This window comes from Balaenoptera acutorostrata, chromosome 4 (assembly GCF_949987535.1).
Source record: "Balaenoptera acutorostrata chromosome 4, mBalAcu1.1, whole genome shotgun sequence".
NCBI lineage: Eukaryota > Metazoa > Chordata > Mammalia > Artiodactyla > Balaenopteridae > Balaenoptera > Balaenoptera acutorostrata.
In genome coordinates, this window is record NC_080067.1 from 92,388,737 (window position 1) to 92,406,188 (window position 17,452).

The following is a 17,452-nucleotide window of genomic DNA, read 5'->3' on the forward strand; positions in this document are numbered from 1 at the left end:
GTCAATTCCATGACACTGCCTATCTCTGGACCAAACCAGTTTTTCCCGAAAGAATATCACCAAGTCCACTAGCAACTGCAGGTATAGGTTAGTATGTTTTCATATCAAATCTTGGGTAAAAATTAAAGAAATTCTGTAGCACAACAGCATATAGGACTCTGTGAGGAAATGCTAATAGCCTAGTTACCATTTTCTATCCAGGTCAGAATCTTGACCAGTTGCCATGACTCATCCTCTCAAAATATTCATGTTGAGCCTTCCTCACTGCCTGTGGAATTGTCATGCATTTCTCAGCTGTTCCATGCATATAGGATTCTGCTTGCTCAGTCTAACTTGGGAAATGGAAGATCTTTAGGGTATGATTATTCCCTCCTCAGCAGTAGTCCTGGCAGACAAGCTGAGTCTCAAAGACAGGTTTCCAAGGACCTAAATAACTTCTTTAAGCAATTGAGGCAGTGCCATGAAGGGTGAACTTATGCCCATATCATGCGTTGTTCCACCAGCAGATTTTATGAGATCATGTCTTTGAGTCACTTCCAGATTTTTAATTTATTTCAGGAAAATATAGTATTCAGAAACCCTTAAAATCAGTGCAGGAGACTCCATTTTGAGTCTTGCTTTTATTATTAATATGATATGTGACTCAGAACATATTCTTTTAAGTTGTTATTCTCCCCATCTGTAAAAGGGGAAATTATGCTACCTGAGTGACCTCTTAGATTCCTTCCACTCATGATAGCTTACGTTTTCTGCAATATATACTTCCTGTACCTTTTTGATTTATTGCCTTAAATGTTTTTTTTTCTACTATTATATCTTCGTTGATTTTGTGCTGTGTGTTAGGTCTTAATCCAGAAATCCTATTTTTCAAAGTATATTGGATCTCTCTGTTCTATTCTCCAGATCTTCATCTCACCTCGTATATTTTTAATCTTTCTTTGTTCTAGACATATTTTCACATGTATCTTAGCTTATTGATTTGATTTCTGCAATCTCAATGCTAATGTTCACTGTTCCCAACAGTATTAATTGGTTATTGCAGTTTTCAAAGTTCTGAGAGTTTTTATTTAAATCTCAGCCAGCTCTTGTTAACGGGAGCAATATCTCCTCCCCTACTGTATGTTAGAAGAGGGGGACTTCCCTAGTGGTCCAGTGGTTAAGACTCCACGCTCCCAATGCAGGGGGCCCAGGTTTGATCCCTGGTCAGGGAACGAGATCCCGCATGCATGCCGCAACTAAAGATCTCTCATGCCACAAGGAAGAACCCACACGCGGCAACGATGATTCTGCGTGAGGCAACTAAGACCCAGAGAAGACAAATAAATTAACTAATTAAAAAAAGAAAGAAGAGGAAGCACAGCATGGTAAGACAGTGGCACAGGAGAGCAGCACAACATAATGGGGGGAAAGAGAGGCAGGCTTTAAATTCAGAAAGAACTGAGTTTCCAATGTGATCTTGAGAAAACTGCTGAACTCCCTGAGGAGCCTCATCTTCTCATCTATGCAGATTCGTATACCTTCCTCATAAAGCTGTTGCAAGAATTAAATAATTTTCTGTAAAACATGAATTATTATGTTAATTCAATAGTATATTAGAGAGCTCAGAGACGGCAGTTATTGTTAGGAATCAACCATTCTCTAAATTCTTCTTACATTTTGGTGTGAAGGATCATTTAAGAGTTAACATTTTTCTAGTATCTAACTGCTTTGTCATTTGTGTCACTAAGCTTTCATGAGCTCCATATGACTTTCAGCTTTCTTATTTTCCCCACAAACTACAGTGTTTATCTTTGAGGATACTGAAAATATTTTAATTTTACATTATTTTGCAAGTATTTTAATGAAGTTTAAGGAGAAAATGATACTCTATTGAATTCCTTTCATTACTGACAAATAACCTTTTGACCTTTCATCCTTAAATTTAGTTCTGTCCCTTTCTAGGATCTCCCAAGAGCAAAACCATGTTTCAATGTCCATAAATAATTGTGCAGACAGAATGTCTCCTATGGAACCAGGAATCTTTAGTCATATCACACATCCCAATTTAGGAAGTTGATTCCCAACAATGTTCAGCACACAGAAGCCGAGTTGGGATCTCAGTATATGGACTGAATGAATGAATGTCTGTGTTCTGCACCACAGGAGCAGTTCATTTCATGCTGGGAATAGATTGGAGACAAGAGAGTTCTGTTGTCAAAATATTTGGGGAGGGCTTCCCTGGTGGCGCAGTGGTTGAGAATCTGCCTGCCAATGCAGGGGACACAGGTTCGAGCCCTGGTCTGGGAAGATCCCACATGCCGCGGAGCAACTGGGCCCGTGAGCCACAACTACTGAGCCTGCGCGTCTGGAGCCTGTGCTCCGCAACAAGAGAGGCCGCGATAGTGAGAGGCCCGCGCACCGCGATGAAGAGTGGCCCCCACTTGCCGCAACTAGAGAAAGCCCTCGCACAGAAACGAAGACCCAACACAGCCATAAATAAATAAATAAATAATTTTAAAAAAAATTTTGGGGAAGTAGAATTAAATAAAGATATAAATCAGAATCCCTTACTGTAGAATTTCTCAGAGTCTTTAATATTCTAATATGCATTATAAACTTTTAAGATGGGGATAGTTTGCAACAGTTCCCACACTTATTTGGCCACAGAACTCCGCTTATTTTTGAAAACCTAATTAACATCTAGAGGAACCTAGTTTCCTGCATAACCATTTTCATTCCACCCAAAACTCAGACCTACCTTCTGCACTGACCTCATGGTCTGGACTCTGTAGAAAAAAAAATTTTTTTAATATAAAGATACTAGATTATTTGGAGATTTTGACTTCTTTCTCACAGATTATTTTTCCATAAAGAAAATAATACATTGTCCCTGTTACCCATATTATGGAATGATTTGATTCAACATTTCTTTTAGGCAAGCTACCAGAGACAATACAGGAATGAGACTCTGTCCCAGAGCGCAGTCCAGGTGCTGGTAGGTGCAGCAGGAAGCTTTGGTGAGAAAGGAGAGTAAGTATATTTTCAGGAGAAAGCTTCCATCCTAAGCCACTGCATTTAGGAAATTGTGCAAATGAGTTTCTCGCTTTTGTCCGGTAACTTGAGATCATCCAGTATTATGTGTGCAAGCCACTGCCTGCTCTCCAGCCCACAACCAGGCCAAATCACCTGCTTCCAGTTTCCCAAACTTGCTCCACTCATTCACACCTCTGTGCATTTGAACCAGCTGCTGCTTCTGACTGAGATGCTCTTCCTTTTCTCCTTTTGCCCACCCTTGCAAAGCTAAGCTGTGGTAAACCACTCCTCCTTCTAGGCTACTCAGATACCTCACTGAGGTCAAAGACTTCCTTAGTCCTTCCAGGCATATCTTCCCAATGCACATCCTCTCCTGATATACTCGTAATGATTTCTTTAGATGCAAGCCTCCAGAGTCAGCAATGAGTTCCTCAAAGTCAACATGCTAGGGAGTACCCTCAGATCATCCCCTGTGGAGTGAAAGGATGAAGGATGTATGACTGGGCAGAGGGACGAGTTAAACTGCAGTGCAGTTGCGACAGTGACCACCCAAAACCCAGACATACCTTCTTGTTCTAGATCTCACTTCTGGTACCACGGACACCAAAATTTCCTGCTCAAGTGCTCCTAAGCTTATTTCTAGGATTGCTTGGGCCTTTTCCCTTATGTCATGATCTTACAAGCAAACTGGGCCCTCGGTGTGCACCCCTCAAAACCTAAGACACGTGCCGGCCTGGTGTCCACTCACATGCACCGGCTTGAGGTACAGTGAGAGATAAAGCTGTGTGTGGGAAGAGAAGCAGCCTGACACTGGAGCATGCTCTCACTGAAGTGTGAGTACAGATTTTCAAAGAGTCTAAGAGTTTTAATTTCAAGCCTAGCCATGCAAATCATTATGACATTATCTTTCCATATATGGTACAAGTCCTCCACCTGCCCTCTGGCTCTAGGGCCCTCAGATGCTTAGGGGACCTGAGCGGTGTTAATGAAGTAGAGGGAGAAGCCTGGGCAGATGTGATCAATTTAAAACAATATGATTCATACTTTAAAGACAGATGCACTATGTACAGCGGAAGTTTTTAAATGAATGAACAAATGGCATGCTGAAAAGTAGTATCACTGCATTGTCCAGGAGAGGTTAACATATGTAGAATACATGTAAAACAGTACCTATATAGAGCAATTCAGCCCACCTCCTTGATTTTTCCTCTAAAAACCCACGAAGGCAGAAGCAACGTATGCCTCTGAGGACCCAGAGTAAATGGGTTTAAGGTTTGAAAGGACTCAGAGTGCGCAACAAAGGCAAATTTTGAAACGTTTATTACATTTTCATTCATACATGCAAGAGATAAATATTGAATACTAATGTGTGCAAAACTATATGCCAGCACTGGGGAATATCAAGATCAGTGAAATGGTGTTCAGATCAGAGGAGAACTTTCTCTTAACTACACTTGTGCTCAGTGCTTGCTGCTTTGCAGTGTTGCCTTGGAGTTGATTTCACCATCGGCTGATCATTCCTATCCATAGCCCCTCCTGTTGGGTACCCTGCAGCAAGAAAACAAGTCTAAAGATAACAACAGTAGGGGGTTAAATAGAGGTACGAGGACCTGTGCTAAGTGCCTGCGTAATTGCCTAAGAAGCAATACTTAGAATAGAGCTCATATTTATTGTCTTGTGTCAGACACAGTTTTAAACATATTACATGTATTACCCATTCAATGTCATAAAAATCCTATAAGTGCTATTATTATCTTTATTTTGCAGGTGGGGAAAGTGGGGCACAGAGAGATTAAATAAGTTACCCAGGGTTATTTAACTAATGAATTATAGAGCACGGATTCAAAGCTATCCTACCTCACTATCCAGTTAGAGAGATCATACTCTTTTCCTAAATCAGGTCTAAACAGTGAACATGTTGATATAAAATAGGGACTCAGGAGCCCAAAAAACACAATAATTTGGCCTGTAAAATATCACACACATTGATATCACAGAATTTTAGGATTCATAGGAACTTGTGAAATGATCAAGTCTTAGCTTAGACATTAATTCCTTCAGGAAGGTTTCCTGATTCCCCAAGACTATATTCAACACCCCTCTTTGTGGGTCCAGAGTGTCCTCTTATTGTCTCTGCAGAACACTTAACTACACTTAACTGCAACTGTTGTTTGCATTTTTTACTCCACTAGTCTTCTGGATCTTGAGGGCAGAGACCAGTATTTATGGTTTACCCCATGCATTTATCAAGCATAAAAGGTGCTCGATCAAATATTTTAAAAATCAGAAATGAATCAAGTCATATAAACATTCATGATTTTCTGTGTAATTACCACATTATTATACTGAATCACAGAGAATGGAATAACTTCCTTCTTTTTAATTATATCAGTATCCCTGTAACAGAGAAATTGCCCAAATTTTAGGGTGAGAACATCATAATCCATAGGAAGAACAAGGTCCACCTTTGAACTTAAGTCACCAATGCCCTTCCATTAAGCTGCATTTTAAGGTAGGGCCTCAGATCCAGGGATGGAACCCCATCCTCCTTCTGATGAAGACACTTAAAAATGGTTAGTGTAAGTATCTGGCCAGCAGCAGGTAAGTTCCTCATAAAACCAAGGGAATTTGCTGAGCAAGACCAAATGATAGCACATAGATCTGAACTGTCTCAACAAAAAACCCAGAAGAAACCTACAGGCAACTTGGGGCAAATGTCTTTTGGGGGTTTATGAGCACCAACTTCTCCAAGTAACCATTTTTACTCTTTCACTTCACCACTTGTATTTTCCCCATAAACTCCCTGATTGCTTGCCCAGAAGGTGCAAGAAAAGAGATGAGCGAATGTGTGAGTTGGGCTGGATGCCTCATATATGCTTTCTCATTTAAGTTTCCCAGGCTGACGTAAGTACTTTTACTTCCATTCTGAGAGCAAACAGGTTAATAAGGTAATTTGTTCACTGCCATCCAGATAATGGAGGATCAAACACAAAAACCCACATATATTTGAATCCCAAATATTTGAATCATGGTATGCTTTCTCTCCCTGAAACTTGACTTCTCTATTTTGAACCATTTATCTCCAATTTTTTTTTTTTTTACTCTCTGTTTAATGATGAGCCCCACAATCTAAGTTCATAATTATATATTCACCTTTATCTACATCTTCATGACTTGGACCTATGCCCATGAAAGTGTCTCATTTCCTGTCGTCACTGGACAAAATAGTTTTCCTGACTCCTGACAATACTGCATTAAACTTATCTCAAAACTTTTAAAGCATGTTTAAAGGTTCTTCTTTTTTTTTTTTTTTTTAGATATATGAGTGCTGAGACAATAAAGAATTATTCTGAAAGCAAAAAAATTCTTGTCTTTACTAGAAAAGTATTGCTCAATTGGGTGTATAATACGAAAAAGGAAAAAGGGATCCCATCAAGGTAAGTGCTTTTAAACTTTACTAGAAATGCTATTATAATCATTTGAAATTTCCTTTTATTTATTTTTAAAAATTTATATCCTGACTACTTTGTAAAATATTTTGAGTTGGTTTACAACTAAATTACTTATATACATACAAAAAGTTACTTAAAGAAAAAAAGATGTAGTGTAATAACTTTTATTATAAAGGTAAATTTCATACAAGATTAAACGTTAACCATTTTTAAGTGTACCATTCAGTGTTATTTAGTATATTCACGTTGGGCAACCATCTCCTCTGTCAAATTCCACAGCATTTTCATTGCCCCAAATGTAAATCCAGTACCCATTAAGCAGTCACTCCCCATTCTCTCTTCCCCCCAGCTCCTGGATAGCACTAGTCTGCTTTCTGTCTCTATGAATTTACCTATTCCAAATGTATTATATAGATAGAATCATACAACATATAGCCTTCTGTTTCTGGATTCTTTTTTTTTTTAACATCTTTATTGGAGTATAATTGCTTTACAATGGTGTGTTAGTTTCTGCTTTATAAAGAAGTGAATCAGCTATACATATATATATATATCCCCATATCTCTTCCCTCTTGCGTCTCCCTCCTTTCCACCCTCCCTATCCCACCCTGGAAGCAACCTAAGTGTCCATCGACAGATGAATGGATAAAGAAGATGTGGCACATATATACAATGGAATATTACTCAGCCATAAAAGGAAACGAAACTGAGTTATTTGTAGTGAGGTGGATGGACCTAGAGTCTGTCATACAGGGTGAAGTAAGTCAGTTTCTGGATTCTTTCACTCAGCATAATGTTTCTTTCACATTGTAGCATGTAACTGTAGCATAAGTTCATCTACTTTGTAGCATGTATGAATACTTTATTTCTTCTTATGGCTGAATAATAGTCCATTGTACAGACGTGCTGTATTTTCTTTATCCATTCATCGGTTGATGGGTATTTGAGTTGTTCTCACCTTTTGGCTATTGTAAACAGTGCTGCTGTGAACATTTATGTACATGTATTTGTTTGAATTCCTGCTTTCCATCTTTTGGGTATGCACCTAGGAGTAAAACTGCTGGATCATATGAAAATAAAATTTATTTAATTTAATTAATGTATTTAATTTCTTGAGGAAACACCAAATTGTTTTCCACATCTGCTAGATAATTATGAAATCAGGAAATGTGAGTCCATCCATTTTACTTTTCTTTTTCAAGATTGGTATAGCTATTCAGGGTTCCTTGCAATTCCATATGAATTTTAGGATTAGCTTGTCTATTTATGCACATAAAAAATGTCATTGAGATTTTCATAGGGATTACATTTAGTTTGTAAATTGCTTTGAGTAGTATTACTGTCTTAAAATATTAAACTTTCTGATTCATGAACATGGGATGTCTTTTCATTTATTTAGATCTTCTTTAATTCCTGTTAGGAATGTCTTATAGTTTTCAGTGTACATGTCTTTGGTAAAATTTAATCCTAAGTATTTTTATGCTATTTCAAATAAAATTGTGTTCCTGATTTCATTTTTGTAGTGTTTATTTCTAGTGTATAGAAATACAAGTTATTTCTGTATATTGATCTTGTATCTTGAAGCTTTGCTGAATTCATTTATTAGCTCTAGTTGTTTTTTGTGAATTCTCTAGGATTTTCTGTATTTAAGAGCATATCACCTAGGGATAGAGATAATTTTACTTTTTCCTTTCCAACTGGGATGTCTTTTATTTCTTTTCGTAGATTCAAGAGAGGTCTCCCTCTTCTCAATAGGAGTATCAGTAAATACCAAATGGATATTTTTGTACTATGGTTCTTTTAAAGCATTCAATAGTGACTTAAGCTACAACTTTCTGAGTACTTATTTCTGTTGATGTAACAAAGAAATGGAGATTTGAAAAACTAGGATTTATAGTCAATCTACATTTTAGGCTGTCTCTTACGTATCGTTCATCTCACAGTAGGTAGTACAGATTCTGGAGTCAGATGGCTTAGTTTAGAATCCTAGTCTTTATCATTTATTAGCTGGATAAGTTTTACAGGTCTCAGCTTTCTCATTTGAAAAATGGATAAAGTAATATCTATGTCATATTCTGGAGACTGATATATGTAAAGCATTTGGCAAAATAACTGGCACATAGTAAGTACTAGTATATGCTAGTTGGGTTCACCTCTGCCTACATTATGGGATTGTTGTAAAGATTACATAAATAGCGTGTGTAGAAGCACTTAGTCCAGAGACTAGCACTAAGTAAGCACTTAAATGTTAGCATTTATTGCTAAGTGCTAAATAAAAATTGAGTTCTCTAACCAGTGGACGAAGTCACTATCAAAGATGAACAAACACAGAAGGAAACAAATAATCGTGAGAGTGAATCAGCAGAAATAACAGCAGCAGATTTATATCCCTAAGACTTCAGTTATTAAGATTATCCAATATGGACTATAAGTATTAATGAAATGTTGAAATTAGTAAGTGATGGAATCACAAACATGAACAAGGCCAATCACCAAAAGAAGATTTATATAATGAAAATGAAAAACTATATAATTTATATATAAATTATATAACATGGAAAATATATATAATAACTTCTACCACCTTTTCATTGTTTCCAAGGTAATTATCCAGGTCAGGTCTCAACACAGCTGGAGGGGGAAATATAGTGACTGCTTTAGGAGACTACAACTTGTCAGCTGACAGAATTACAGGACCTGACATCAGCAAATACTAGTAGAACATATAAGGGGATGAATCTTGAGGATATGGGACCAGAGGGCTGCAACATAAGGCCAGATTGGGGAGAAATTTATTGGCACAGAGGTTTTATCCATGATAATTCAGGATTCAACATTCTATCTAGGACACTTGGAGCTGGTGCTATTATATCCCTGAGATAGTTCTTTGAAGCTTGACCAGGCCAATAACCTACAATAAATGAAGTACAGATGATAAAAGTGGAATGTTTAACTAGATTTATTATATTAGAATGAAGAACCAACCTCATGATCTTGTTCCCTGGGAAAGAACAGAGGATATTTCCCTTCACCAAGGCAACAGTGAGAAACTCAATGATAGATGTCCTCTGCAGGACATGGTTAACCATCATTAAGTCTGCTGTGGAACTGGTCTCTCTAGTATCAAAAGGAAATGGGAATGGCAGAAGACAGATGGCAACACTTAAATGTCAGAAGCAAGGTGGGCATACTTTATTTTGTGGACAGCAAACCTGGAGTAGCAGTCAGAGTGTTTGACCTAAGGATGGGTAACAAATATTGTATATTAAAAGACAATATAGACAAACAGTTAACTATGGTATTACTTGACTTTTCTAAAGATAGAAAGGGAGAGCTGTTGAGCAAAGGGATGAAGTCAATTACTGCAAGATAGCTAAGTCAATTCTCAGAACCAGAGTCCTTGAGAAAGAACTGCAACAACACCACACATATGTAGGATAAATATTTCCTCAATCTTCTCTCAAATGGACATTTAATCATTTTACCAGAGTTCCTGTGCATTGGGAAAAGAAAATACTCAGACTCTTTTAGGACTTTGGGTTATGGCATTTTAAATGATACTGATACCAAAGGCTTGAAATACTATTGTGTTCCTCAAGTTAAACTGGGAGCTTTTAGGCCAGATAATTTATGGAGTTTCTGACCCAGTCTGTCTCATAGAAGTCTACCAGGTCCACTGTGTGGTTATTTCCCTAAAAGTCCCTAAATGTATAATTGGAATGAATATACTTAGTGTCTAGCTGAACACTCACATTGTCTTGTTGACCTATATTGTAAGAATCATGGCAGAAATGGCCAAGTGACCAAGTGGAACCCTTGGCCAAAATAGTAATAAGAAGCAATATAGCATTCCAGAAGGAGTTTAAAAACTAACAGCAACATTAAAGATTTAAAGGAATTGTAAGTAATTCCCATCATATCCCCTTTAATTTATCTATCTGACATAAACAAGTCAGATTATAGTCAATTATCAATTTAAGCAAAAGGTAACCTCAAGTGTAATGCTGTGCCAGATGTGATTTTATTGCTGGAAGAAATTTTAAAAAGCAGTCTGTGCTCTGATCCAAGATGGCGGCATTGAGGCTCCTGAACCCAATTCCTTCCAAGGACACACAAAATCTACAGCTAAACATGGATGAGTTCTCCTTGAAAAAAATCCAGAAACTATCTGAGCAACTCCTACACATCAGGCTAATGAGAAAATACCTACTTTGAAACAGGTAGGAAAGGCTGAGACACACTTTCACCATAAAACTCACCCCCTGGCACAGACATACAATCGGAAGGGAACACACAGCTCCCAGTCTCTCCCGAGAAGCAAAGGGTTTGAGCCCAATATCTAGCACCCCAACTTTTAAGACTTCACCCTAGGGGATGGGCCCCCAAAATACCTAGTTCTGAAATCTAATGGGGCTTATAACCACAAAATACACAAGACTAGAGCAGACAAAGAAACAGTTCTTAATAGGTTCATGAGGATGTTGTCTCCTTGGAAGGAGCTTGTGCAAAATTTGGCACCCTGGCTTTTGTGGCTGCCACACAAAGGACACACCTCTTGATTGCCTGGCTCTAGTGGCCAAGGGGGCTTGTATTTTAGGACCCACAGGACTGTAGCAAACAGAGAAACACTTCTTAATGGGCTACAGCCCCAGGGCTCAGTGCAGATGGAGCAGATAGAAATACCCATCTCCCAGTCTTTCCCTGAAAGAAGTCTATTTGCATACCTCAAAAGCTGCTACCTGAGGAGTCCAGTTCCAATCAGCTTGCATCTAGGTGATGAATGATACTCTCCACAATGGGACACAAACAGGTCTTGGCACATCCTCAACTACTGGGAGCCACTAAGAGCAAATAAGGCAGCTTGGACAATCACAAAGGTTTGAGAGACAACCAAGAGCTCAGGCTAGGCTGAATGATAAGGTTTATCTACACAAGACCACTCCATCAAGACCGAAAGAGGTGGCTGTTTTATCTAACGTGCAGAAACCAACACAGAGCATGAAGGAAAATGAAGAAACAGAGGAATATGTTCTAAACAAAAGAACGGAATAAAACTCCAGAAACACCTTAATGAAATTTAGATAAGTGATTTATCTCTTAAAGAGATCTGTTAGAGTGATTTATCTGTTAGAGAGATCAAAGATGCTCACTAGGGTCAGAAGAAGAATGTATAAACAAAGGGAAAAATTTAACAGAGATAAAAAATATAAAAATGTCCCAAACAGAAATCACAGGGTTGAAGAATAACTGAGCTGAAACATTCAATAGAGGAGTTTAACAGCAGACTAAATCAAGCAGAAAAAAGATAAGCAAACTCAAAGACAAGGCAGCAGAATTCATCCAATCTGAGGGGGAAAAAAAAGAATGAAAAGGAGTGAAGATAGTGACTCATGGGACACCATCAGGTGGACCAGTATTTACATTATAGGGGTCCCAGAAGGAGAAGAGAGAAAGAAAGGGGCAGCAAACTTATTCAAAGAAATAATGGCTGGAAACTTTCTTTACATAGGGAAAGAAACAGACATCTAGATCCAGGAAACTCAGAAATTTCCAAATATGATTAATCCAAAGAGACCCACACCAAGACACATTAGGTAATTAAATTGTCAAAAGTTAAAGACAAGGAGAAAATATTAAAAGCAGCAAGAGAAAAACAACTTGTTATATACAAGGGACACACACACACCAATAAGGCTGTCAGCATATTTTTCAGCAGAAGCTTTGTAGGTCAGAAGAGAGTAGCATGATATACTCAAAGTACTGAAAGAAAAAAAAAACAAAAAAACTACCAACCAAGAATTCTCTACCCAGCAAAATTATTCAGAATTGAAGAAGAGATAATGAGTTTTTCCAGGCAAGCAAAAGCTAAGGAATTCAGCACCCTCAAGACCAGCCTTACAAGAAATGTTAAAATGGACTTCTTCAAGCTAAAATGAAAGGGAATTTATTAATAACAGGAAAACATATCAAAGTATAAATTTCATAAGTAAATAAATATATAGTAAAATTCAGAGTACTCTAATGTTGTAATAATGGTGAGTAAGTCACTTATAAATCTAGTATGAAGGTTAAAAGACAGAAGTACTAAAAATAACTTAACTACAATAATTTGTTAATGGATACACAAGGTAAAAAGATGTAAATTGTAACCTCAAAAACATAAAATGTGGAGAGGAGGAGTAAAAATGTAAAGATTTTAGTATGCATTCAAAGTTAAGTTTATCTTAAAATAGACTGTTATAAATATAAATATGTCTTATGTAAGCCTCATGGTAACCACAAAGCAAAAAAACAATAGTAGATACACAAAAGATAAAGAGAAAGGAATCTAAGCATACCACTACTGAAAATCATCAGTAGATAGGTATGGATTTACTATTGCCATTTGATAATTGTTTTCTTGCTACTTTATAGTTCTTTGTTCATTTCACATTCTCTTATCTCTTAAATTGATGCAGCCACTATGGAAAACAGTATGGAGTCTCCTCAAAAAATTAAAAATGGAACTACCACATGATCTAGCAATCCCACTTCTGAGTATATATCCAAAAGAAATAAAAACAAGATATCGAAGAGATATTTGCACTCCCATTTCACAGTAGCATTATTCACAATAGTTAAGATATAAAAATAAACTAAGCAAGAGGGAAGAGATATGGGAACGTATGTATATGTATAACTGATTCACTTTGTTATAAAGCAGAAACTAACACACCATTGTAAAGCAATTATACTCCAATAAAGATGTTTAAAAAAAAAATAACCTAAGCGTCCATCAGTGGATGAATGGATAAAGAAAATACAATGGAGTATTATTCAACCACGAGAAAGAAGGAATTCCTGCATTTGTGACAACATGGTTGGATCTTGAGAGCATTATGCTAAGTATAATCCAGACTGAGAAAGACAAATACTGCATGGTATCACTTATATGCTAACTCTAAAAATAAGTAAAATGAAAAAAATGAAATAAAATAAAATAATAGATTTTAAAAAGTCAACTCATAGGGACTTCCCTGGTGGTGCAGTGGTTAAGAATCCATCTGCCAGTGCAGGGGACATGGGTTCAAGCCGTGGTCCAGGAAGATCCCACATGCTGTGGAGCAACTAAGCCTGTGTGCCGCAACTACTGAGCCTGCATGCTGCAACGACTGAAGCCTGCGTGCCTAGACCCCATGCTCTACAAACAAGAGAAGCCACCACAATGAGAAGCCCATGCACTGCAGCAAAGACCCAACACAGCCAAAAATAAATTAATTCATTCATTCATTAAAAAAAAAATAGTCAACTCATAGAAACAGAGAGTAGAAACCAGAGCTGAGGGTTTGGGGAAATAGGGATTGATAAAAGGTTACAAACTTTCAGCTATAAGGTGAATGATGCCTGAAGATCTAATGTAAGACATGGTGACTATAATTGAGAACACTGTACTTTATAACTGAAATTTGCTAGAGAGTAGAACTTAAATGGTCACACCCCCAAAAAAGAGTTATATGAGGTGATGGATATGTTAATCAACTAGATGGGGGGATTCCTTTCACAATGTATATGTATATACATTGTATTGTACATATACATATACATGTACATATGATGTACACTTTCAATATCTACAATTTTTTATGTCAGTTATACCTCAATATGGCTGCATTTTTTTTAAAATAGAGAGAAAAGAAAAACAGTCTGGAGAGAGGGCTGAGAAGGGCAGTGGCAGTGTTACCATAAACTTAACAAAACTTACACTCTATGGCTCCTCCCTCACACTGGCACTGCCTGAGGCCTTGGAGGATTTTTGCAGTTTGATGGCAGCATCATAGATGTATTCATAATTTCATCTTCTTTTCCTTAAATAGGGCTCCAAATTGTAAAATTTCAGGTCCTGTGTAACACGGATCTACCTCTAAGAATAGCGAAGTAAATCCAGCACTTACCCACACTTCAGTCAATAATTTGATTAACAATTTCATTTGAGTTTTAGCAATAATAATGCATTATTATACTAGTTGAATAATTTAAAAATAAAATTAAAAATACATTAAGTAAATCATTTCACCCACAATTCTACTGACTAGCATACTCGGTATAAAAATAATTTTTCAAAGCATGTATGTTAACTTAAAGTTTTTGATAAAATGCAACCTAACCTGTCCCACTACCACACATGCTGGGATTTGTTCCAGATTATATGCCTTGACAAGGAAAAATGCTCATGATCCGTTGCTAAGAGAGAAATAAAACAGGTTACAGAACAATATGTATGATATAATTCCTTTTGTATTTATAAATATGATTATATAAACAAAAATATTGGAAAAATATTCAAACTGGTAATACTAGCCATCTCTGAGAAGTGGAATTATTAGAAGGTGGGAGAGATTTGCTTTTTTTTTTTTTTTAATATTTCCAGTTTGAATTATCCCTGTCTCATGATCTGAAGTATTTCTACTAAAAGTATAAGTAAAAATGAATGGGAGGTGAGGAAAGTGAGAAAGAAAGAGGGGAAACCAGCCTGAAGACATTTAGCAGAGGAAGAAATTAAAGGAAAGTATCTGAAGTAGGATGCCAGAAAGTGTATGGTAGTGACAACTACTTCTCAGAATTAAGCTGGGCTTTGTAGCTATTGATGATTAGAACAGAACTGAGCATATATTGAAATTAATTCAGTGTAATTATTTTATCAGATATAACTATCTCTTTTTTTTTTTACAGACATTGCTTTCTTCGTGTATGCCATAAAATAGTATTTACTGATGAATTTGAGTATGTCGGATACCTTGTGATACTAATGAATATGTTTCCTATTATAATTTCTTGGATATCTGTGCTAAACGATATCTATGAGCTTGAATTAACATATGCTAACTACTCTTTTCTTGCATTTTATATTATGGAGGCACTACTTAAGGTAAGCTAAAATGTGATTTTGTGTGTGTGCTTGTGTGTGTTTGTGTGTGATATGTCTAACAGGGAGATTTCCTAATTTCATTTTCCAACACTAGCTACAGACAGTTTTCCAAAGGAGTGTATAAAATTCTCCCTCACTCCTCAAACAAATCTATTTTTTAAAGGTGATTTTAGGGTGACTACAGAAAATATTCATACTTTAAGGATTGATTTTGTATTTGCAAATTTTTAATTAGTGTGTGTCAAAGGGATGCAGAGTGAGTTACAAAGGTATTGGCGAAGTTCTTTAACTTAGCAGAGAGGTCAGCACCTGGATGTTCATTTTATTATTATTTTTTTTTTAATGGAAGATTTTTTTCTTTCTTTCTTTCTTTCTCTTTCTTTCTTCCTTCCTTCCTTTCTTCCTTCATCCTTCCTTTCTTTCTTTCTTTCTTTCTTTCTTTCTTTCTTTCTTTCTTTCCTTATTTTTGACTGCTTTGGGTCTTCTTTGCTGTGCACCAGGTTTCCCTAGTTGTGACGAGCGGGGGCTACTCTTCGTTGCAGTGCGCGGGCTTCTCATTTCGGTGGCTTCTCTTGTTGCGGAACACGGGCTCTAGGTACACAGGCTTCAGTACTTGTGGCATGTGGGCTCAGTAGTTGTGGGCATGGGTTTAGTTGCTCCATGGCATGTGGGACCTTCCCGGACCAGGGTTTGAACCTGTGTCCCCTGAATTGGCAGGTGGATTCTTAACCACTGCACCACTAGGGAAGTCCCATTTTACTGTTTTTATACTAGATAGATAAACAGATGGATAAGTAGATTGATAGAAATTCATTTATACTTGAAAAACATTTCATAATTTGATTTTTTAAATCCAGTATAAAGGTAGCTGTTAAATGATGGAAATGTACTGATGGGTCCACAAACTGGTAATAGTATTGTGTCATATGGATCAAGTTGTAATATAAAATATTTTTAGCCAGATGATTTAAATAGAAGAATTATATATGACATTCAAACAAAGTGGATGAAATCTCAAATCATTACTGGAAAATTAAAATGCTACTGCAGAGCTGTGCTTGGGGGTGGTGAGGGGAATGGCTTCACATTCAATCACATTGTATGTAATAAATTCCAATTAGTTGTAACGACCATAGGAGATGTCACATAATTAAGAAGAAATAAAGCAATTCGGGTTAGGGTTAATACCAGGGTGAGGGTGAGAGTAAAGTGTTCCCTAAAATCACTTAATATGTACCATAGTGGAAAGAACACTGAGCTGGGATGCAGCAGACTTGGCTCTGGTTTGGGTTTTCTCTGACAAACAGTTAGCTGTTCACCAAGTCACTAAACTTTTCCCAACCTCAGTTTCTTCTGCTATAAAATATCAGGGTTGGCCTAAATGAGAGATAACAATCCCTCTAGCTCTGTGGTCTTTGTACTTTGCCAAGTTTAAGCTGCTGTCACAACTGTGCATAGCCATAGCTCCTTCAATCAGGTCCACTTAAGAGAGCAGAACAGGACTGCAGAGACATCGCTACACTTCATAGCTAAGAGGATACTCCCAAATGTGCAATCCTGTTCTTGTCTCTCCCTTCTATTTAACTCAGGATACATCTTCACTGCCCAATTTACAAGCTTGCCTTCACTTATCATTTTCTTTGCTGTCTTTTCTACACAAGTTCAGTTCTGCCCCCTTTGTACTATGCCTATTAAAATATTCATTATGTTAATAACAATAATAAATGATCACTAAGGTACCAGCTATCATTGCAATTATAACATTTCAAATCCTTAAGTTAACCCTTTAATGTATTATGTCTTGCATTTTACAGATGAGGGACCTGAGTCTCTGAGAAGCTGTTTAAAGTCACATAGCTAATGATAGTAGAGTTGGGATCCAATCCCTCAAAGTTTGTGTTCTTTCTAATACACAATTCTGCCTTAAACTTTCCTTCTTGTATTTTCAAACTTTTCCCAAAACACTCCTCAACCTATTAGAGTAATGGATCTTTTGAAACTTTCTCAGAGGAAGGGTAATCACTCTTCTATATCTGAGTGCTGGAGGCTTCCATTACCTGAATTTCTAACCATTCTTTAACAA

The 17,452-nt window shown here is 37.0% G+C and overlaps 1 protein-coding gene across 1 annotated transcript in view; it reads left to right on the top strand.

Annotated features, from left to right (window-relative positions):
• SLC9C1 (solute carrier family 9 member C1) overlaps positions 1–17,452 on the top strand; it is a 97,041-nt gene that overhangs the window by 50,378 nt on the left and 29,211 nt on the right. Inside the window, 3 exon segments of the mRNA XM_057544936.1 lie at positions 2,915–3,009; positions 6,330–6,449; positions 15,174–15,369. Coding sequence (XP_057400919.1) covers positions 2,915–3,009; positions 6,330–6,449; positions 15,174–15,369 — 411 coding nt within the window.